This window comes from the organism of the source record quoted next, unplaced genomic scaffold (assembly GCF_019419815.1).
Source record: "Pyrus x bretschneideri cultivar Hongxiangsu unplaced genomic scaffold, Pyrus_bretschneideri_v1 Contig5, whole genome shotgun sequence".
Taxonomy (NCBI): Eukaryota; Viridiplantae; Streptophyta; class Magnoliopsida; order Rosales; family Rosaceae; genus Pyrus; species Pyrus x bretschneideri.
The window spans coordinates 10,400,041-10,422,707 of record NW_025999787.1 but is presented as its reverse complement, the minus strand read 5'-3'; the positions used below and the strand labels follow the sequence as shown (position 1 = coordinate 10,422,707).

At 36.5% G+C, this 22,667-nt stretch overlaps 1 protein-coding gene and 1 long non-coding RNA gene across 2 annotated transcripts; both read left to right on the top strand.

Annotated features, from left to right (window-relative positions):
* Positions 1 to 1,151: 1,151 nt before the first annotated feature.
* Positions 1,152 to 20,715, top strand: LOC125470396 (heavy metal-associated isoprenylated plant protein 41-like). Its single transcript, XM_048569362.1, has 2 exons — positions 1,152 to 1,324; positions 20,441 to 20,715. Exons 1-2 carry the CDS (start codon positions 1,237 to 1,239, stop codon positions 20,713 to 20,715), a joined length of 363 nt encoding a protein of 120 aa, XP_048425319.1. The 5' UTR covers positions 1,152 to 1,236.
* Positions 5,830 to 6,359, top strand: LOC125470332. The gene is made up of 2 exons (XR_007252643.1): positions 5,830 to 5,914; positions 6,014 to 6,359. It is a non-coding gene; the product is annotated as an uncharacterized LOC125470332 (long non-coding RNA).
* Positions 20,716 to 22,667: the final 1,952 nt, after the last annotated feature.

Below are 22,667 nucleotides of genomic sequence, written 5' to 3'. Positions count from 1 at the left end.
TCCCCTCCGGGCCGGGATGTGACAATTTGGTATCAGAGCCTAACCCTGGCCGTGGTGTGCCGACGAGGACGTCGGGCCCCTAAGGGAGGTGGATTGTAAGATCCCACATCACCCATGGGAGTGATCCTTATATGTATATTCCCATCTTTACCTAGCACGAGGCCTTTTGGGAGCTCACTGGCTTTGGGTTCCGTAGGAACTTTGAAGTTAAGCGAGAAAGGGTCTAGAGCAATCCCATGATGGGTGACCCACTGGGAAGTTGCTCGTGAGTTCCCAAAAACAAAACCGTGAGAGAATGGTAAGCCCAAAGCGGAAAATATCATGCTACAGTGGTGGAGCGGGCCCGGGAAGTGATCCGCCCTGGACCGGGATGTGACATTTGGTATCAAAGCCTAACCCTGGTCACGTGTGTGCCGACGAGGACGTTAGGCCCCTAAGGGGGGTGGATTGTGACATCTCACATCGCCTAGGGGAGTGATCCTTATATGTATATTCTCATCCCTATCTAGCACGAGGCCTTTTGGGAGCTCACTGGCTTCGGATTCTGTAGGAACTCCGAAGTTAAGCGAGAAGGAGGCTAGAGCAATCCCATGATGGGTGACCCACTGGGAAGTTGTTCGTGAGTTTCTAAAGACAAAACCATGAGGGAATGGTAAGCCCAAAGCGGACAATATCGTGCTACGGTGGTGGAGTCGAGCCTAGGAAGTGGTCCCGTCCGGGTCGGGATGTGACATCGTTTGTAATACTTTGTGTAATAATCAATTAAAAAAAAAAGGCGTAATTTAAAGGCTTGCACATATATATAATTCGTGTCATGAAGTTCACTTTATTCATTCTGGAATCACAAGAAGCTTCTACAGCTAGCTAGCTAGCTGCTATGTGTATTTCACGTAAAGTACTTAAGAAATGAAAGATTAATTTCCAACTAATAATTTTAATCAAATCAAAGTAGAATCGACTGGGTCTTACTAAAGAATTTGAGTAATCTACGGTGCCTTTGACCAAGCGTGTGGAAACCTAGGCTTGTAAGCTGTGGGAATATCTCGTCTGCAGTTGAGATTAGTCAACAGCAGGTAATGATATTATAAGACGACGAAGCTCCTATAAATACAGCATAGCTTTTTGCTACTTTTTATTGACCTCTGAAGTGCTCAAGCACTAGGAACATCCAACAAAAATTCATCGATTAGTAGAATATAGAGTTTCCGTACGAAAAACAAGCTAGCCTTTTATACAATGGTGCAGCAAAAGATTGTTATGAAGGGGCACTTGAGCTCTGAAAAACTCAGAACCAAGGCCTTGAAGATTGCTGCAGTCGCTAAAGGTATGCAAAATATATGCACCGATCTTTAAACTTAAGGCCATCCTCATCCACGATCCAAAGGGATCTTTTAGTCCATAAAATATCTAAAAGCCATCTCCAGCAAGCAGGTTAAAAGTAGGCTGCATCTAGTGATCAGCAGGCCGAAGGGCTACAGGCTTGGCAAATATAGCAAGCCTTTTCGCCAAGCTAATCTTTTTGGAACCCATGCGGCCCAGCTATACATTAAAATACGTATATTAGAGGGCCAAAATACAATTCGGGGTATGCTTATCCTTCTATGACCGGGACATGATTTAGACACTCTTTTTTTTTTTTTTTTTTATATATTCTTTGGGAACAATATAATCATTTTTATCTTAACTAATGAATATTAACATATGATCGATCATGTAAGCAGGCGTAAGCAAAGTGTCGATAGATGCGGAGAAAGAGCAACTGGAGGTGATTGGAGATGGAGTTGATTCCATGAGATTGACCATGTCGTTGAGGAAGAAGCTTGGACATGCCACCATACTAAGTGTTGAAGAAGTTAAAGGAAAAACGGACGAGAAAAAGCCAACTACTTATCCAATAACTTGGACATCAAGCTATATCCAATATCCACAACATTCTCCACACCATCACGTAGTTCATGATCAATATCGATAAGAAACCAATTGTTCTATTATGTAATTGTTATTGACTTTGAGTTTAATGATTAATCATCTTTACCAACCAACATTCACAATCAAGATTGTCAATGCTCATTTGTGCTGAATGCTGAGTTATACCACTATTTTGAAATTATAATCTCTATACTTGTACTGCAATTTAGATTTTGTTGGATCATTTTAACCATGGACTTGTACCTTTGTCTCCTACTACAAACTGGGCAACTGAGAATCCACACACATTACCTGTCAATATACATTTAAGAGAAAGAATCAGGTTTAGGTTTACACCACCTTTGATAAAATAAAAATTGACATGTGAAAATTTTCATGAGTTAAGGGCACATCTATAATAGTGATGTTTCACCTCTATCCCACTCTCACTCCCACTCATGCATGGGGCGAGTACATCATCGTTACATGAAAGTTATACTTTAGCTTATGGAAAAATATTTACGTGTACCTGAAACATGTTTCATGTGGTGTTTTTTTTTTTTTTTTTTTTTTCACTGCAATTCATAGGGGCATGCATTCAAAATAGGGCTAACCAATGACCAAATGATGTTATGGGGTTTTGAGTTTTTAGCTTGTGTGACTGGTGATTATGTTTTGGTGATCGATTACATTAAATCTTTATCAGGTAATAATTTTGGGAGAAACTTTTAGCTTGTGGTAATGTTTTTTTTTGTAAGCGATCCTGCAAACACAAAACGCCAACCACAAAAAGGCCACCACAAGTATAAGTTTTTGCCTGGATTGACTCACAAGCATAGATGATTCCTATGCTGTGCGACTTCAGCAATAACATAAGTAACTACAGGATATGTTTGTCCTTGACTAAACGCGGAGTGATGATGAAAGTTGCAATTGATTGATTTTGTTCTTATTCTCTCACTCATTTTGGATACTATCATAGTATAAATAATTAGTAATTAGACTATGTACAGTTGACTGGTTGTCAAGAAACTTTATCATTTAGTTACTTATATATAGGGTTATTAAGATCCCGTGGCACATGCTTTTGACATGTATTGGACACATATTTTTGTGAAGCTCACTCTGTAATGTATTTCAATTATCCAACCGTTTATCTTTTACGTCTTACCTCATAGATCATGTCTACAGAAAATCACTCAAATTCAAAATCATATGACTGTTAAATTAAATTTATTGTTTCTTGTAAACCAAGATCAATCAAATGTAGAATGCAGAACCTTAGAGAGAGAATGAAGAACAGACAGAGAGATCGTACGATTACTTAGAGAGGAAGAAAGAGCTCAATTGTATTGTTTCATTAACTAATTCATATTTTCTTACAAGCTTAGTATATATTGTCCTAACTATGACAGCTTACAAGATAAGCGACCATTACAACAATTATAGCTGCCTATGTAATCTAATGACACTTGTCAATAGCTCAACCATTGATCTTATACTCCTAACATTTTTTTGTAGAACTGTATTTGTCCAATTTCTTCACTCTAAATTAATGTCTTAATGATTTTGGATTTGTCTAATTTTCTGCACCAATGATCTATAAATGATATACTAAAATATAAACGGTTTGGATCGTTAAAGTAAATTACGAAGTCGACCCTACTAAATGTCCAATTTATCAAACATGGTTCATGTACTCAAGGAGACCGTCAAAAATAAATTTTAGATGAAATCAAAGATGTTTAATCAATCAGGTAAGAGTATCATTATGTTTAGTACGGGTGCAACTTGGGCGTATTGGATGGCCAACCCAACCCTAATCCAACATTTGCAATTCACGTTTGGTTTGGGTTCAAGTTCATGCGGGTTTATTCGGGTTCAGGCTTCAATTGGGTTCGGGTTTACTTGGTTGTGTTGGGGTTTGCTCAACTTTATCAAGTTCAATCTTATAACACCTTATTTTGTAAGATTTTAAAATTTTGAACCATACAACGTTAATACTAGTTAAAATTCAATTTTACACATCATCCACACAAAAGAAAACCATATATTGTGGAGACCAAATCCAATATTTCAACCATGCGAAGTTCAAAATAAAATTACAAAAGAATACTAAAGTTTCAACTAAAAGAATGTAAAAGCAACATCATGACTCATTGTTCAAATAAAAAACAACAAAAGATCTTATTCATGGTCATCCCAAACAAAACATGTACCTAACTTATATACTACAAAGCGGATTGGGTAATATGTGCATGATAGAGTTCGGGTTAGAAATCTGGGTTGGGTTAAAATTGGTGGACAAGACAGCAACTAAACCTAACCCAATAAATGGTCAGGTGAAGTTTGGACGGGTTTCTACTAAATTCCAACCCGCCCGATCTGTTTTGAAATCGAATTAGGCATGGGCGATTCGTGTTAACCCAACCCAAGTTGCACTCCTATTATTTAGATTGGAGGTATGAATTATCAAACCAATATCCTTCTTGTACTTTTATAAATTAATAAAACTATTTAAACACATAAAACTAACACATAGACAAACATACTTTCCATCTCTACCAAATTTTGGTAAGCTTTTGCTACACATACAAGTCCTAAATACTCACTCTTTTTAAAGATACTGACTTGGGTATCGGAGATCCATTAGCCAAACTCTTCCCCACCTCGTGTGGTCTTTGATCAAAGATGTTAATTGTTTTGTAGGTACAAATTCGTCAAGATTGAAGATGACATATTTTTGCTACCATAATAATACTTGCATTCCCTTACTTGCAAATAATGTATCTTCACCGTAGAATTTTCATAGTCAAAGCTGATTAATCTCTTATAATCTTCATTGGAAGATCATCTCTATATAAAAAAATAAAAAATAAAAAAAAATCTTCGGATTGGAAATCGTTTAGTCATCTAAATGTATGAAATAAATCAACGACAAAAGTACCAAGTAGTGTATTCATGATGACTCGTTGATTTATTTGATATAGTTGGATAACTAAACAATCTCCAATTCGAATGATTTTTTTTAAGATGATCTTTAAATGAAGATTAAGATATTGAACGGTCTCGATTATGAATTTCTACTATGAAAATTCATCATTCGCAAATGAAGGAATGAAATCCCAAAAAAGAAATGCAAGCATTATCCATATATATATAATACCTCTATCCCCCTCTCCTCTCTCTCTCTCTCTCTCTCTCTCTCTCTCTCTCTCTCTCTCTCTCTCTCTCTCTCTCTCTCTCTCTCTCCCTCCCTCCCTCCCTTAATTTGTATTCCATCTCAAAAATCTAAGCACGGTTTTGGCTCAGTTTGTGGAAATGTTGGAACGTCTCTTTCCCCCTTAATTTGTGTTCCGTCTGAAAAATCATAGTATTTTGGAACCAAATTTGAATCTAAGCACGGTTTTTGTCTCAGTTTATGGAAATGTTGGTTTCCATGTATTTGCTTGAAGTCTAGTTTAAGACACGCTGTATCTGTGGGGACAGGTCAACCCAAGGTAATATATTTTACAAAGACTAGGCTCCTATAAATAAAGCATAGCATTCCAAGTACTTTGTACGTGTTGAAGTGGAGAAAAAATGCAGTCAAATATAGATAGATTTATAGAGTGCTTTTGCGTTCCGAAAGAGCAACCTTCCCTCTCCAGCATGAAGGCAAGCCTTTTCATTAATTTGTTCTTAAAACATAATGTATTTCAATATTCATTGCACTGCAATTGTAGTTCAAGTAGTTAACAGTGTTTATCTCATACACGAGGTTTGTATTTGAATGTCCCTACTCCCAAGGATCACTTATATACCAAAAAAAATAAATAAATAAATAAATAAAAACAACGTATTCTGTTTGTTTTATCAAAGTTACATTTTCATTTTTAGGAAGATGAAACCAAAGGCTTTAACTATGTGTGATCTTCATATATGCAGCAAAAGATTGTCATGAAAGTGCAACTAAACTCTGAGAAGTGCAGAACCAAGGCCTTGAAGATTGCTGCAAAGGCCAAAGGTGTATGCATCAAATTTCAGATAACTACGAATTTATTTGAGACTGCCTTAATGATTGATGATTAATTAATTAATTGTGGGTTAATTACTACCTAATCAGGTGTGAGCAAAGTGTCCATATAAGTAGACAAAGGGCAGGTGGAGGTGATCGGAAATGGAGTTGATGTCGTTTGCTTGGCCAAGTTGTTGAAGAACAAGCTTGGCTTCGCCACCATAGTAGTTGTTGAAGAAGTGAAAAAATCAGCTGACGAAAAACCAGCGGTTCCAATTCCATGGACATCAAGCTATGTTCACTATCCACTGTGTCATGTGCACCATGTTCTACCGATACTAAAATAAGCACTTTTACTTGAGTTCTTTTCTTCTCAGTGATATAGAAAATAGATAACCCAAGTGTAACAACTTTTATTATTTAATAAAGAATTTATAGTTCAAGTGATTAAAAACGTTTATTATGCAGTTAAAATGTCTGAAAAATCCAATATTTTGATCGATAAGATTTATCACTTAATTATCATCTCATATCATATGGAACTAATACAAAACAGTTAAAGTCCGAACAAATAAAAATTTGTTCTAGACGAAACGGGTGGCTCAAATTAATATTACATGCAAGGTTGATCAATCGTACCAATACCAATTAGACTCCACCATATGTTTTCAAGATAGGCTCACATAGATGGATCCTAGGACTACACACAGCAACAGTCACATAGATGATAATGTATTTGTCCTCTATCTTTAGCTAAAAAATGAAAACTAAAACTAAAAATTATAAGTAAATTAAGTATCAAACGAGCCTCTAAATTTTACTCCCATATATCCCTTCACGTGCGGCGAATTTTTAAGTCAAATAAGTGGACAACATGAATTGGGTGGCCATGGAGCACGTGTGGCCTTTGGACTTCACACATGGACCAACCTACTATGATGCCATGAATAAAGAAGAGGATTCATCATAAAACTAATTGACAATATAGAGAGTAGCCCAACCTTTTATAAGCCTTTGCAAGGTTTCTTCGTTTTCCGATATAAAACTCTTTTACCTTCACATTCTCATACTGACGGATGGACCATCCATGAGTAACATCAAGGCTAAGAACTATATGAATGGTGGCCGTTTTGACCATGGGACTGAAGGTATTGTCGTAATCAAAACCACGTTGCTGACCATATATCCTTTAGCTACGAGACAGGCTCTATAAACGTTCAATGGAACCATCTGCGTGGTGCTTGACTTTGAACACCCAATTACAAGGCATTCTGATGAGGAGATGGAGGCATCAAAGAAAACGTCAACTGTATTTTACTAAAGAATTAATTTGCGTAATCTCCGGTGGTGTTGACTAAGTGTATGGAAACCTAGGTTTTTAAGCTGTGGAAATAGCTTGTCTCCAATTGAGACTAGTCAACAGCAGGTAATGGTATTATTAAGCGGTTAGCGGGGTCTAGGTGGAGGCCAAGATGAACTAAACGGATTTTATGTAAATTTATTATATATATATATATATATATATATATATAAGTGCATATTTAGATTAAAAAAAAACATAATTGTATTGTGATTTATCAATTGCAAAATAAAATGACATACAAATTATAAAGTATTAGAATATATTGCAAAATGGGTAACAAACATATAATAAGTGTTCATCTAAGTATTTAACAAGTTTCTTACATTTTATTGACAAAATAAAATACAAAAATAAAGTTATCGATTTTTTTTTCTAAATGAGAGTCGTGACATAGGCAGGTTTAAGCGAGTTAGGCGAGCACCTAAGCGGGATAGGCGGAAGCCTAAGTGGATTTAGGCGCACTTTCTTAATTTTTAAACGCCTAGAGACTAACCGGGATCATGACTAGCCGCCTAGCTCTTAGGCGAGGCCTAAACATTGTTAGGCAAAAATTTTTAGAATAGTGCTATAAATATAGCATAGCTTTTGGTACTTTTTATTAACCTCTAAAGTGCTCAAGCCCAAGAAACAAAATACCCAACAGAAATTCATCGATTCATAGAATATAGAGTTTCCGTACAGAAAAAAAGCTTGATTTTTATACAAAGGTGCAGCAAAAGATAGTTATGAAAGTACATTTGAGCTCTGAAAAACTCAGAACCAAGGCCTTGAAGATTGTAGCCGTCGCTAAAGGTATGCAAAATATATGCACCAGTCTTTAAACTTAAGGCCTTCCTCGTCCATGATCTGAATGGATCTTTTAGTCCAGAAATATCTAAAAGCCATCTCCAGCAAGCAGGTTAGAATTAGGTATGTTTTGGCATTGAGGTACTTATATATATATAAAAAAATGCTTATTTTTAAAGTTTTTATGTTGAAGGAATTTGGTAAACTAAAAGAAAAGGGATTATTTTGGAAGCTGCTGTGATTGACAGCTAAAATCATCAGAAAAGCTGAAGCAGCTAAATGCTGCTTTGGAAAACTGGCTTTTTTTTTAAAGCATGCGGAGCTACCGTGCATCTTTAATGAAACTTTCTAAAGTCCAATAACACCCTCGAACCAGAAACGGCTTTGACGATCTCCATCCTTCGCCGATCTCCATCGTCCCTCGAACCAGAAACAGCTCCATCTGCCATCTTCTCTAATCACCAAACCAGAAATGGCTTCACCAATCTCCATCGTCCCTCGAACCCAACCCCTTCTTTGCTTCAAATTGATTTCTCTCTCTCCTACGAGACCCGATGGATCTGTCTCCATCATCAGACGCATGAACCCACAACTTCAATTGACTCAATCTTGTTCCCTTGCACAAGAAATGGAAACACAGAAACCCACCAGACTACCATAGCCAAAACCGATAATCGCAAAAAAAAAAAAAAAAAAAAAACAAAAAAAAAAATCATAAAACTCTTATTTTTCCTCTTCTACTTCAAGAATCTACTGACAAAAAGAACAACAACAATTCAATTTCTCCTTCTTCAAAGTTTACAACTTTGAATTTGTTTCAAAAAAAAAAAAACAAGGAGGAGGTGGAAGAGATAACCTTGAGTCGCTGTTTGCGGAAGGAAGAGAGGCTAGACCAGAGATAGTGAGAAGCTTGTCATTGTCATCGGTCAATCCCTCTGAAACCCTTTCATTGCCCCTACAGAACTACAAGATCGTTTTGTTGAGGATGTCGTCGATCTGCAACAGCGGCTATTGATGTATGAAGGATGAAATCGATTCGTCTGATAGCCAAAAGGATGAGATTGACGAAAGCCCATAGAGGATTGGAGGGGCAAAGCGAAGTGGTCTTGCTCCGATGGCAGATGCCATGTCAACTACATGAAGAAGAAGGAGGAAATTAAAATAGAAAAGATGAAGAATGTGTAGAGAAAAAAAAAATAAAGACAAAAAATTGGGGAGTGGGGGAGAGTCGGGACACTTCTACATAGATTATTAACAAATGAAGATGGATAAAAGAAAGATAGGAGACTTCTAGTGTGAAATCCTGTTCCTGGATTTCATTATTATAATCTACATATTGGTATTATAGAGATTTATATTATTTTCGGGAAATTAATTATTTAAAATCCGTAGACCATTCGAGGTCACAATTTATATTGTTGAATAGATTTCGTGATCACGAACGCATAGGCGAAAGCAGTTTGCTAGTCCAGGTTTTAAAGGTATAGTTATGGACATTTGAAGTTGTGATGCTAAACGATAGTTTTTAAATTTATTTTAAACTCCCATCTTGTGGGAAAGAGGCCAATCATATTTATATGAGTTAAAGGGAATTGACCAAGGAGGAATGAAAAAGAAAAAAATAAATAAATAGAAGAGATCAAAAGGGAGGGCTGCTGCCCAAATGAGGGAGAGGAAGGAAAGGGCTTTTGCCTAATCAGGAAGAAGGTGGTGAGAGATGACCAACGGGAGAGCAGGAAAGGAGGGGAAAGGAGGAGGTGCGAAGCACCCAACCAAGCAGACCCGTTACCCACGCGTGCGACCCGGTTTCAAACCGGTGTGAAATTCCAGCAGTTCCTCGCCCTTTTTTGTCCAATTTTCCAATGAATTGGACCTATAAACCATTCCCAATCATCACCTTGGCCCTCTCTCTTCTTGCTTCACCAAAAATTTGAAGAAATTTGTTGGTATTTTGGTACAAAAATCCTAATGGGCGCCGCGGGAGTTCTTTGTCTTCGGGTGAGTAAATTTGAATCAAATTCCATCGATCACCATCACCCATAGCATCCTCTTGAGACAAGGAACAAAGCCCAAGCAGTGATGGAGGCTTCGGAGCAAGTTTGGAGGTCGAATCGAACACACCCATTCTAGGGTTTCCGTACGATTTTAGCAAAATTGGAGTCTTTCTAGGACAAATTGGATTTGGCCACAGGTATAAAGTTTACTCTACTATTTGAGATCTTCAATTCTGTAATTTTTAAGAATTTTTTAAATAGTTGAATTTTCTGGCAAGTCGGGGCGCGGCGGGCACCCGACCCCCACCCGCAGCGCGTGACCTGTGGGCTGATGACGTCTTTTTAAGCACTTTTAGATGCCATGAGTTCATGTTTGATATCCGTACGACGTAAATTGATTTTTTGGACTTAGCTTCATTTCGATACATGAATAAGTCAAAATATGAACCAATGATCCGACCGTTGGATCGTCACCAAACTTTAAGACATTATAATAAGTAATATTTTAGGATGTTAGGAACTTATAGATCAGGAATCCGAAGTACGGATCTTCCCGAATTGGATTTCTAATTTGTAAAATAAATTGTTGATCGCCACCTAACTTTAGTAATTGGCGGAGATCCGACTGTCGGATCGCGATGAGATTTTAGTATGTTGTTCTTTGAGAATAATGTGGACCTTAGGAAGTTACGGATCTAGATTATGATGTGCGGATCTTCTGTATCAAATTTTGTAGTTTTGTGGATCCTACTGTTGACCAAGAATTGACTTTTGGTCAACATGTCTCGAAACGTTCTACATACTAAACTTAGTACTACAGGGGACTAATTGAAGTCTAGTGGGCTTACATTGGTTAGAGAGTGATTTGAGTATATGAGATATGGATATTAACTTATTTTCTTTTATTAATATCGTATGTGAATATGTCTTGGTCTTATAAATGGGATTTGTATTGAAATGTGATTTTATATATTAGCCATAGACTGTGTTATTAAACATGAATTGGTTTGTGTACTGATGATGGTTGGGATATATTTGAGTTTAATTATCTTTTAGTACTATGATTGATGTGTATGATTATTTTTATGATAAGGTTATCCTAGAATCCTATTTGAAGTATGTTGTAGCACCTACATGCTTGTGTGACTTATTAGTGATGGCCTTGAGAAGTTGATGGTGTAGATGACTACGTTGAAACTCATAGACGTTGAGATGTGGTTAAGTTGTGTGTTGAAGTTATTACACCATGTAGCAAAGGTACATGGATGGTCCTACTTGGTATATCCGCGATGGGAGACCCTACGTATTCAGGGATGATCATGCCTGGTATATCAGCATTGGGTGATCATCACTTGCACAATTATGTTGAAACATAATGATGTATATGATGGATGAAATAGAAACCTTGATTATCATGTGGGTTATTATGTAGCTTGAATTGAATAATTCATGCTTGTCAAGTCCAAATGTTTGATTGAGTAATGTTATGCTTTTTGGCTTGAACGAATCGTGTTATATGTCGAGTTATAGAGAAGTTAAACTACGAATGGCTTGATCCCTAATGAGGGTACGTAGGCAGTCTAACGAAGAGGTTAGATGCAGCCATAAAAGATACGAAAAATTATTATGCATCTGGATCTTGAATGATACTTTGTATATATTCAGGAGGCTGGGTATGTTAGATATACGGGTATTTGGTGACGTCACATGTCGATCCTGGACGTATGTTGGGATCGGGGCGTGACATCTAGAGAGATTATAAATAAATAAAAGACATAGATTATTAATAAATGAAGATGGATAAAAGAAAGATAAGACTGATTTATTATTTTACATTTAACATTATACTCATTTTATACCCTTTTTGGTCATTTCACACAGTCACAGTTGTTTTACATAAAATTTTACCAAACACTATCATATTGTGTTTTTTTTTTCTTTTCAAAAGCACTTTTACAAAAAAAGTTTATCAAATACTGTGCTGTATTATTTTACAAATGCTTATTCTCACAGCACAGCAGAATCAATTTTTTTTCAAAGCACAACAATACCAGGCTTGCCAAATATAGCAAGCCTTTTAGCCAATTCTAAATCATTTTAGAACCCATGTGGCCTCAGCTATACATTAAAATATGTATTTTAGAGGGCTAAATTGTAATTCGGGCCATGGTTAGCCTTCCATCAAGGGAGATGACTTGGGCACTCTTATTTTTTTAATTTTATTTTTTATATATTCTTTGGTAACAATATAAATATTTTTATCTTAACCAATGAAAATTAGCATATGATCATTCATGTAAGCAGATGTGAGCAAAGTGTCGATAGAAGCGGAGATAGGGTATCTGGAGGTGTTGGAGATCGAGTTGATTCCATGAGATTGACCATGTCATTGAGGAAGAAGCTTGGCCATGCCACCATACTATGTGTTGAAGAAGTTAAAGGAAAAACTGACGAGAAAAAGCCAACTACTTATCCAATAACTTGGACATCAAGCTATATCCAATATCCACAATATCCTCTACACCATCACGTAGTTCATGATCAATATCCGCAAGAAGCCAATTGTTCTATTATGTAATTGTTGTTGACATTGAGTTTGATGATTAATCATTGTTACTAACCAACATTCATGCACCTTACCCGTCAATATATATTTAAGAGAAAGAATAATGTTTAAGTTTACACCACATTTGATATAAAAAAATGACAAGTGAAAATTTTCAAGAGTTTATGGCACAGATCTACAACGGTGATGTTTCACCTCAATCCCACTCTCACTCATTTGTGGCGGGAGTATATCATCGTTATGTGAAATTTATGTGTACCTGAAATACTTTCGATGTAGTTTTTTTTTTTTTTTTTTTCGACTTGCAATTGATAGAGGCATGCATTCAAAATAGGGCTAATGATCAATCAGGATAAAATGCATGAATTCAAAACAATGTACGTGACAATTGTGCTTCTCTCTATTCCTCTGTTGACCAAATGATTTTGGGGTTTTGAGATTTTAGCTTGTGGTGGTAATGTTTCTGTGATCGGTTACATAAAAACTTCATCAGGTAATTTTGGGGGAAAGTTTTAGCTTGTGGTTTTTGTTTTTGTAAGCGATCTTGCAAGCACATAAAGCCCACCACAAATCTAAGTCTTTGCCTGGATTGACTCGCATAGATGGCTCCTATACCGTACGATATGTTCATCAGCAATACCATAAGAAATTACAGGACAATTTTGTTCTTGACCAAATGCGCAGACTTGTTCCAAACCCTGGAATTTTTTTTTTTTTTATTTTTTTTTGTTTTTTATTTTTGTTTCAGTTATTGTGGTTGTAGTGGAATGTAGAAACTGCTTCTGCTGTGCTTTTTAACAAAACTGTTTTTGTTATTCTGTGAGAATAAACAACTGTAAAATAAAGTTGGTAAACTTTTTTCAGTAAAAATGCTTTTAACAAAAAGACAGTGTCTGAATATTTGATAAATTTTTATATAAATTGATGTGAATAAGTTGGCCAGGCATAATGTACATGATGAAATGATAAAAATTGCGAAAGAATTTACTATTGGGGGAATATTAGCATAAATTGAAAGTTTAGGATGCTCAAAATCAAATTGAAAGTTCAGAGCAAAATGGAACAAGGTCCGAAATTCAGGAGATTCAAGGGCTCCTGCTAAGAGAAATTGATCCTTAGACGCATCGTATAAGACAGACAATAAACTTTTATGCAACAAAAGCGGGATTCTTAGTCCTGTTAATTCGATACTCGAAATGTTACGTCCATTTCAAGGCATATCTTACATCAATCGAGATATCCATCATGGAATACTCCTCTCCTCTGTAACGATTAACAAACCCCGACATAACTTACTTAGAATGACGATACAACCTTCATAAATCTAGCGCAGCTTTCCCTTGTCATAAGTAGCTATGTTTTGGGGCTCGCACTCTGGACTAAACAACAGAACCAGCAAAGCAGTGGATGAGCTCACAGATACCGCTCCACAAGCCTCCCACCGACGACTCCTCGGAACTGTAATTCTCGGACCAGCAAATCACAGAAACAACAACATACAAGCCCTGACTCTGTGTAAATACAATAGAATGGATAGTATTTACAGCTACAACGAGGTATTCAACATGGAAAAACAGAACCATCCGAAAAGCAAGTTTGTCCAAGGCTTAAACTTGGCATTCGATTATTATGATCAAGCACAAATCATTGAGTTGAATAGAGAAAGCATGTTGATAGAACAAACCGTAATGCAATCTGCAAAGGATCCAGAATCCCAACGATCCGCCAACAGTGAAAATACCGGCAGTCTGTTCTACAACTTTCTGCTACAATTCAGAGCTTCCTTCTCACACCTAGTAATGCTATTGGTCTTAACCTACTGAAAATTGTAACAGCCTAATTCAAAAACAAATTAAAAATAAGCTAAACTGAACAATACCGGAAACTTTTCTTTAAATTTGCTTAACAAATACCATCACGCTTCAACCACTTGTATAGTGCACAAAGCTTCTAACATTATGCATACTCATGAGCACCCTAAAGTTAATATGTGCACGTCATGAGCACCCTACTTTTATTCATAAAACCAATTTTTGTATCTTCTAAGGTGGGGATCCTACTTTTAACTCTAAGGTTAATATGTGCACGTCATGAGCACCCTGCATTTTAATGTTATATAGAATTGTGTGTAACTATTGAGCCCAAAGCTAAACATGACATTGCATTTGACTCCAAAATACTGAACAACTCATATAAGCACTAAATCTCGAATATCCCTGATCATGAGATGTATAATATTTGTCACAATAAATTAAGTGAGACCTATTTAAGATTAATATTTTGTTAGTGAATGCAAAACTTGTTATAAATCTTAATTAAGTGATGGATTGTAACTCCCTGTATTTTGAATTCAAACCCTCTAATTTTTTTATTTTTTTTGGTGTAGAATAATATAAAATATCGTTTGTAATACTTTGTGTAATAATCAATCAAAAAAAAAAAAAAAATTGGCGTAATTTAAAGGCTTGCACATATATATGATTCGTGTCATGAAGTTCACTTTATTCATTCTGGAATCACAAGAAGCTTTTACAGCTAGCTAGCTAGCTGCTATGTGTATTTCACGGGAAGTACTTACGAAATGAAAGATTAATTTCCAATTAATTATTTTAATCAAATCAAAGTAGAATCTACTGGGTCTTAATAAATAATTTGAGTAATCTACGGTGGCCTTAATTTGACTAAGTTTGTGGAAACCTTGGATTTTAAGCTTCTGGAATATCTCGTCTGCTGTTGAGATTAGTCAACTGCAGGTAATGGTATTATAAGACGACGAAGCTCCTATAAATACAGCATAGCTTTTTACTACTTTTTATTGACCTCTAAGTGCTCAGGTACAACAAACAAAAATACCCAACAAAAATCATCGATTCGTAGAATATAGAGTTTCCGTACGAAAAACAATCTAGCCTTTTGTACAATGGTGCAGCAAAAGATAGTTATGAAGGTGCACTTGAGCTCTGAAAAACTCAGAACCAAGGCGTTGAAGATTGCTGCAGTCGCTAAAGGTATGCAAAATATATGCACCAATCTTTAAACTTAAGGCCATCCTCATCCACGATCTAAAGGGATCTTTTAGTCCATAAAATATCTAAAAGCCATCTCCAGCAAGCAGGCTATAAGTAGGCTGCATCTAGTTATCAGCAGGCTAAAGGGCTACAGGCTTGGCAAATATAGCAAGCCTTTTAGCCAAGCTAATCTTTTTGGAACCCATGTGGCCCCAGCTATACATTAAAATATGTATATTAGAACAACTCTACCGTGGTGGATTGCTCGGGGGACAGCCCAGAGAAAAGGGCCCAAGGCCCTGTGGATCGGCTCCAGCGTGAAGGAGCCCGAGTGGAGGTGGAGGCTCGAGCTCCGGGCCTGTGAAGAATTGCCAGCCTGAATGGATGTGACGCCAGGGCTAACGTCAGGCCTTTTTTTATTTTTTTTCTGTCAGGCGCGTGCACCCAATAGCGCGTGGGGGCGCGTCGCCAACACATTTTTAGAAAAATCAGCCCACTTTTTCAGATTCAAATGTTACCGTTGGGAAGCCACGTGGCTTCCCACGGTCCGTTCGATCTCAACGGCTCTTTAACTTGGACCGTTCGATCTCAACGGTAAAAAAAAATAAAAAAAATCTTATTTAATATCCACCGTTCTATCTGAGATCAACGGTCGATATTAATATGCTTTATAAATAAATAAATAAATAAAAGAAAAAATAGTTTTAAAATTAAGAAAAGTTACCGTTGTGACATGTGGCACAATCTGGAGTGTTGGAATTCAAATTTTTTTTATATCCAACAGCAGAGATTAATTAGTTGAATAAAAATTTAAAAAAAATTGTAAAAAATTCGGAAAAAAATCTGAATTTTTTTTTAAAAAAATTGTTTTTACTTTTCTATAAATACATTCTCATTATCATCTACCTTACACCACAGTTTCATATTTTCTCAACTACTTTCAATCATATTCCTTTCTTTCTCTCAAAGTTTCAATCCATTTTTTGTTCAACAAAATGACTACTGATGCAGGTACGAATTGGTCGCTTCTTGAAGATGTTGCGTTGTGTACTAGATGGGTTGAAGTTACTCATAGTTCGCTTACGGGTAATAAGATGCAGTTGCGAGAAACGTGGAGCTTTATTCATACCAATTATCTTGAGAAAATTGGTGGGAAAAGAACCAAAGAATAAATGTCCAGTCGTTGGAAATTACTTAGCCAATCATTTAGCATGTGGAGAGACGCCTTGGCACAAGCTAGTACTAATATTCAAAGTGGGGAAAATTACTCGGATCAGGTAACAATATATTATTTATTTGTTTGTACTATACCCAATTTTACATTATAATTATTTGTTTGTATTATTTATTTGTTACCTACTTACATTATAATTATTTGTTTGTATTATTTATTTGTTACCTATTTTCATTATAATTATTTCTTCTCCCGCATTGTGTAGGAACTTCAAGCACAAGCTTGGTACGGTGCCAAAACCAAAAGCAAAAATAAATCACTCAACCGGTGGAAATGTTGGAATATTGTCAAAGATTGTCCCAAATTTAGAGTTGTGCCTGTTGGTCCAGAAGTTTTCATGAACAACACCCATCTACACTCTACACCCGATCATGTCTCGCATGTTCATGAAAATGATGCAGAAGAAGTGCCCGAAACGCCCCTCCCTGAACAAGCGTCGGGTTCGACCTGTTATCCAATTAGGCCTCAAGGTAAGAAGGCTTCAAAGAGAAAAAGGAGTACTTCCAAGAATGATTATGCAAAGTTCATGGAAGAAGTTACTCGCCAAGGTGAATTGAATTTGGCGAGGGAAATGGCGAAATATGAGGCTGATAAGGCTAGAGAGGACGCAAAACCTGCAACTATTGAGAGAGAATTTCAAGCTAATGAGAGAGAAAGAGAGATACTTAGGCAAGAAAGGAAACATGTTAGAGAAGAAAGACGGGCTCAACGAGATCGTGAGATTATGAACACGCCCTTAGAAGGGAAGTCTCCAAATTCTAAATTTTTTTGGAAGTCAGAGAAAGCGGACGTGGTGCAAAGGAGGCGTGCAAGAGAAGCGAGAGCAAGCCAAGATGGTCCTAGCACCACAAGAGAAGATCATCCTACCACCACAAATTGGTTAAGTGATGATGAATAAAGTAGTTTTTGTAATCGGAGCCCATAATTTTCCAATCACTTTGGGTTGTAATTTATTATTTATTGAATGTAGTATTTTATGTTGTTTCCAATTTATTGAATATTTATTCAAATGAATTTGGTAAGTTATTTATACTAAGAGAATATTTATTCAAATGACAAAAACACACCAAATAAAATTACATAAGCATATTGAATAATAAAAAACTCACTAAAGCTGAACTAAAAAAATTACATAAACATACCAAATAATAAACACACCACATAAAATTACATAAACATACCAAATTCAAAAAAACACACTAAATGAACTTAATTATCTATAGCTTGTTTCAATGCCCACTGGTGCTCTATCAAGTCAATTTGCTAGGCATTGTGTATGTCTGGCATTTGAAATGCAGTATATCGTTGAATGAGTCTTTCATTGTAATGTCCATCCCTTTGTAATGGCTCATGTTGCACGGGCTCATCGGTGGCGTCATGAGCACAATATATACGTGTTCTTGAATTGTTCATCGTGTCTGGCTCATATTCATCAACGGCTTCATAATCGTACTCATATTCCACAATCATGTTGTGGAGAATGATGCACGTCATCATGATCTATCGAAGTGACTCTACATCAAACAATCTGGCAGCACCCTTGACGATCGCCCAGTGAGCTTGGAGGATACCGAAACAACGCTCCACATCCTTCATGCACCCTTTTTGACAGCTTGCAAAGTGTTTTTCCTTTGCACTTCACGGACGTGGCACTGTTTTGACAAATGTTGACCACCTTGGGTAAATGTCGTCAGCTAGGTAGTGTGGCCCGTCGTACATACGTCCATTGACCTCATACGTGACTTTTGGTGCCTTTCCTTGCAGGACATCATTGAACACTGGGGATTGGGCATGGACGTTGAGGTCATTTTAAGCTACTGGACCTCGAAAAAAGCGTGCCAAATCCCTGTATCAAAAGATGCCACCGCCTCCAAAATGATACTTTTTGCTTCTTTTCTGTCCCCATAAGCGTCTTGCCATGCACTTGGATAGTTTTTCCACGTCCAGTGCATACAATCAATGCTTCTAATCATCCCAAGAAAACCACGCATCTCGGCCTTCTTCAGAAGCCGTTACAAGTCCATGTTTGTAGGTTTCTGGAGGTACTTTGCGGTGTAGATAGATTCGATTGCTCCGCAAAACCTCATCAGGGACTCAAGAATGGTTGATTTTCCCATCCTCGTTATCTTATCCACTTGGTCTGCAGATACTCCATATGCAAGCATCCGCAAGGCAGCAATAATTTTTTGCTGAGGAAGAAGACCCATAGCACCAAAAGCATCATTCTTTTGCACAAAGTAAGAATCATGGTTGCAAACAGTAATCATGATTTTATTGAACAAATGTCGTTCCATTCTAAAACGACGTCTAAAGTACGTATCAGGGAATGCACTATTATGGACAAAATAATCGTCTAAGAGTTCCATACCTCGTCGTTGCCTACTTCTATCAAGGTTTCCGGAATGGCTGGGCCTGTAGATCTGAGCCACAGCTTGGATGACTTGATGGGAATGTGAGGCTCTACCCATTCTCACTTCGTCATCTCTCCTTCTATGCTTCTCATCCTTCCTTCTGATTGGTTAAACAATTCTTCCTCTTTCTGATCGAGTTCCCACATCATCCTTGAGGAAGAAGAAGACATTGTAAGAAAGAAGCATAAACTATGAATAATGATACAGATTTTTGTGAAGAAGGAAGCAGAAACTATGAATAATGATAGAGATTTTGAGAAAATTGGTGTGAGATTTGTGAGGATGGATGGTGGATTATATGGAGGATTCATAAAGGATTAGGTCGTAGATAATTCCACGTGGCATGCCGTCATTCGTTAAAAATCTAATGGAAATCTATCCTTAAAGATTGTAAACAGATTATGACACGTGGCGCAACGTGATTGGTTAATAATCTTATCAAAAATTCATCACCAATAATTGTATTTTCGGATAATGACACGTGGCATGCCGTCATTCGTTAAAAATCTGAGGGAAATCTATCATCAAAGATTGTAACACAGATTATGACATGTGGCACGACGTGATTGATTAATAATCTTATCAGAAATCCATCACCAATAATTGTATTTTCGGATAATGACATGTGGCACAACGAGTACGATTAAAAATCTTATCGGAATTCCATCCCCAATAATTGTCTTTTCGGATTTTTTGACAAGTGGCGCAACGAGAACGATTAAAAATCTTATCCGAAATTACAAATAAAATTATTTTGTATTATTTAATAATACTTCGGATAATGACACGTGGTGCAACGAGAACGATTAAAAATCTTATCCGAAATTACAATTAAAATTATTTTGTATTATTTTATAAATAAAAAAATACTAATATTTTATTGCCTATTGTTAGGGCTATTGAAGTGTAACGGTGGAGATGCAAAAGGCCATTACTGTTCATTAAGGGGTAGTTACTGTTCACCAGGTGGATTGAATAGTGAATAGCCTGGGGGGAGGGCTCCCACGCTGGAGTTGCTCTTAGAGGGCCAAAATACAATTTGGGGTATGCTTATCCATCTATGACCGGGAGATGATTTAGGCACTCTTATTTTTTTTATATTTTCTTTGGGAACAATATAGTCATTTTTATCTTAACTAATGAATATTAACATATGATCGAACATGTAAGCAGGCGTGAGCAAAGTGTCGATAGATGCGGAGAAAGAGCAGCTGGAGGTGATTGGAGATGGAGTTGATTCCATGAGATTGACCATGTCGTTGAGGAAGAAGCTTGGCCATGCCACCATACTAAGTGTTGAAGAAGTTAAAGGAAAAACCGACGAGAAAAAGCCAACTACTTATCCAATAACTTGGACATCAAGCTATATCCAATATCCACAACATCCTCCACACAATCACGTAGTTCATGATCAATATCCACAAGAAACCAATTGTTCTATTATGTAATTGTTGTTGACTCTGAGTTTAATGATTAATCATCTTTACCAACCAACATTCACAATCAAGATTGTCAATGCTCATTTGTGCTGAATGCTGAGTTATTCCACCATTTTGAAATTATAATCTCTATACTTGTACTCACAATTTAGATTTTGTTGGATCTTTTGAACCATGGACTTGTACCTCTGTCTCCTACTACAAACTGGGCAACTGAGAATCCACGCACCTTACCTGTCAATATACATTTAAGAGAAAGAATCAGGTTTAAGTTTACACCGCCTTTGATAAAATAAAAATTGACATGTGAAAATTTTCATGAGTTAAGGGCACATCTATAACAGTGATGTTTCACCTCTATCCCACTCACTCCCACTTATGCATGGGGGGAGTACATCATCGTTACACAAAAGTTATACTTCAGCTTATAGAAAAATACTTACATGTATCTGAAACATGTTTCATGTAGTGTTTTTTTTTTTTTTTTTTTTTTTCACTGCAATTCATAGAGGCATGCATTCAAAATAGGGCTAATGACCAAATGATGTTATGGGGTTTTGAGTCTTTAGCTTGTGTGACTGGTGATTATGTTTTGGTGATCGATTACATTAAATTTTCATTAGGTGATAATTTTGGGAAAAACTTTTAGCTTGTGGTAATGTTTTTTTTTTTTTTGTAAGAGATCTTGCAAACACAAAACGCCAACCACAAAAAGCCCACCACAAGTATAAGTCTTTGCCCGGATTGACACACAAGCATAGATGATGTCTATGTCGTGCGACATCAGCAATAACATAAATAACTACATGATATGTTTGTCCTTGACTAAACGCGGAGTGATGATGAAAGTTGCAATTGATTGATTTTGTTCTTATTCTCTCACTCATTTTGGATACTTTCATAGTATAAATAATTAGTAATTAGCCTATGCACAGTTGACTGGTTGTCAAGAAATTTTATCATTTAGTTACTTATATATAGGGTAATTAGGATCCGGTGGCACATGCTTTTGACATATATTGGACACATATTTTTGTGAAGTTCACTCTCTGTGATGTATTTAAATTATCTAACCGTTTATCAGCTACTTTGTTTTTTATTTTCAACCCACATAATTAACCTGCACTATGTTGTAACCTCTTTTCTGTATGCATTTTTCCGTGCACGCTTCGTGCCAAAAGAAGAACGAGCAAGCCACTTAGAGCAACTCCAGCATTGAAGCCCTCCCCCCAGGCAATGCACTATTCAATCCACCTAATGAACAGTAACTGCCCTTAATGAACAGTAATAGCCCTGGCAATAGCATTTGCATCTCCACCGTTACACTTCAACAGCCCTGGAATAGACAATAAAATATTAGTATTTTATTTATGTATAAAATAATACAAAATAATTTTAATTGTAATATCGGATAAGATTTTTAATCGTTCTCGTTGCGCCACGTGTCATTATCCGAAGTATTATTAAATAATACAAAATAATTTTATTTGTAATTTCGGATAAGATTTTTAATCGTTGTCGTTACGCCACTTGTCATAAAATCCGAAAAGACAATTATTGGGGATGGATTTCCGATAAATTTTTTAATCGTACTCGTTATGTCACGTGTCATTATCTGAAAATACAATTATTGGTGATGGATTTCTGATAAGATTATTAACCAATCACGTCGCGCCACGTGTCATAATCTGTTCACAATCTTTGAGGATAGATTTCCATCAGATTTTTAACGAATGACGGCATGCCACGTGTCATAATCTATTCACAATCTTTGAGGATAGATTTCCATCAGATTTGTAACGAATGACGGCATGCCACGTGGTATTATGTACAACCTAATCCTTTCTGAATCCTCTATATAATCCACCATCCATCCTCACAAGTCTCACACCAATTTTCTCAAGATCTCTATCATTATTCATAGTTTCTGCTTCCTTATTCACAAAAATCTGTATCATTAT

Bases quoted from the DNA above. Each gene is read 5' to 3' on its own strand.
- LOC125470396 (XM_048569362.1), top strand. From the start codon at position 1,237: ATGGTGCAGCAAAAGATTGTTATGAAGGGGCACTTGAGCTCTGAAAAA. The intron at 1,325-20,440 runs GTATGCAAAATA...ACATGTAAGCAG, and splicing joins GATTGCTGCAGTCGCTAAAG to GCGTGAGCAAAGTGTCGATA.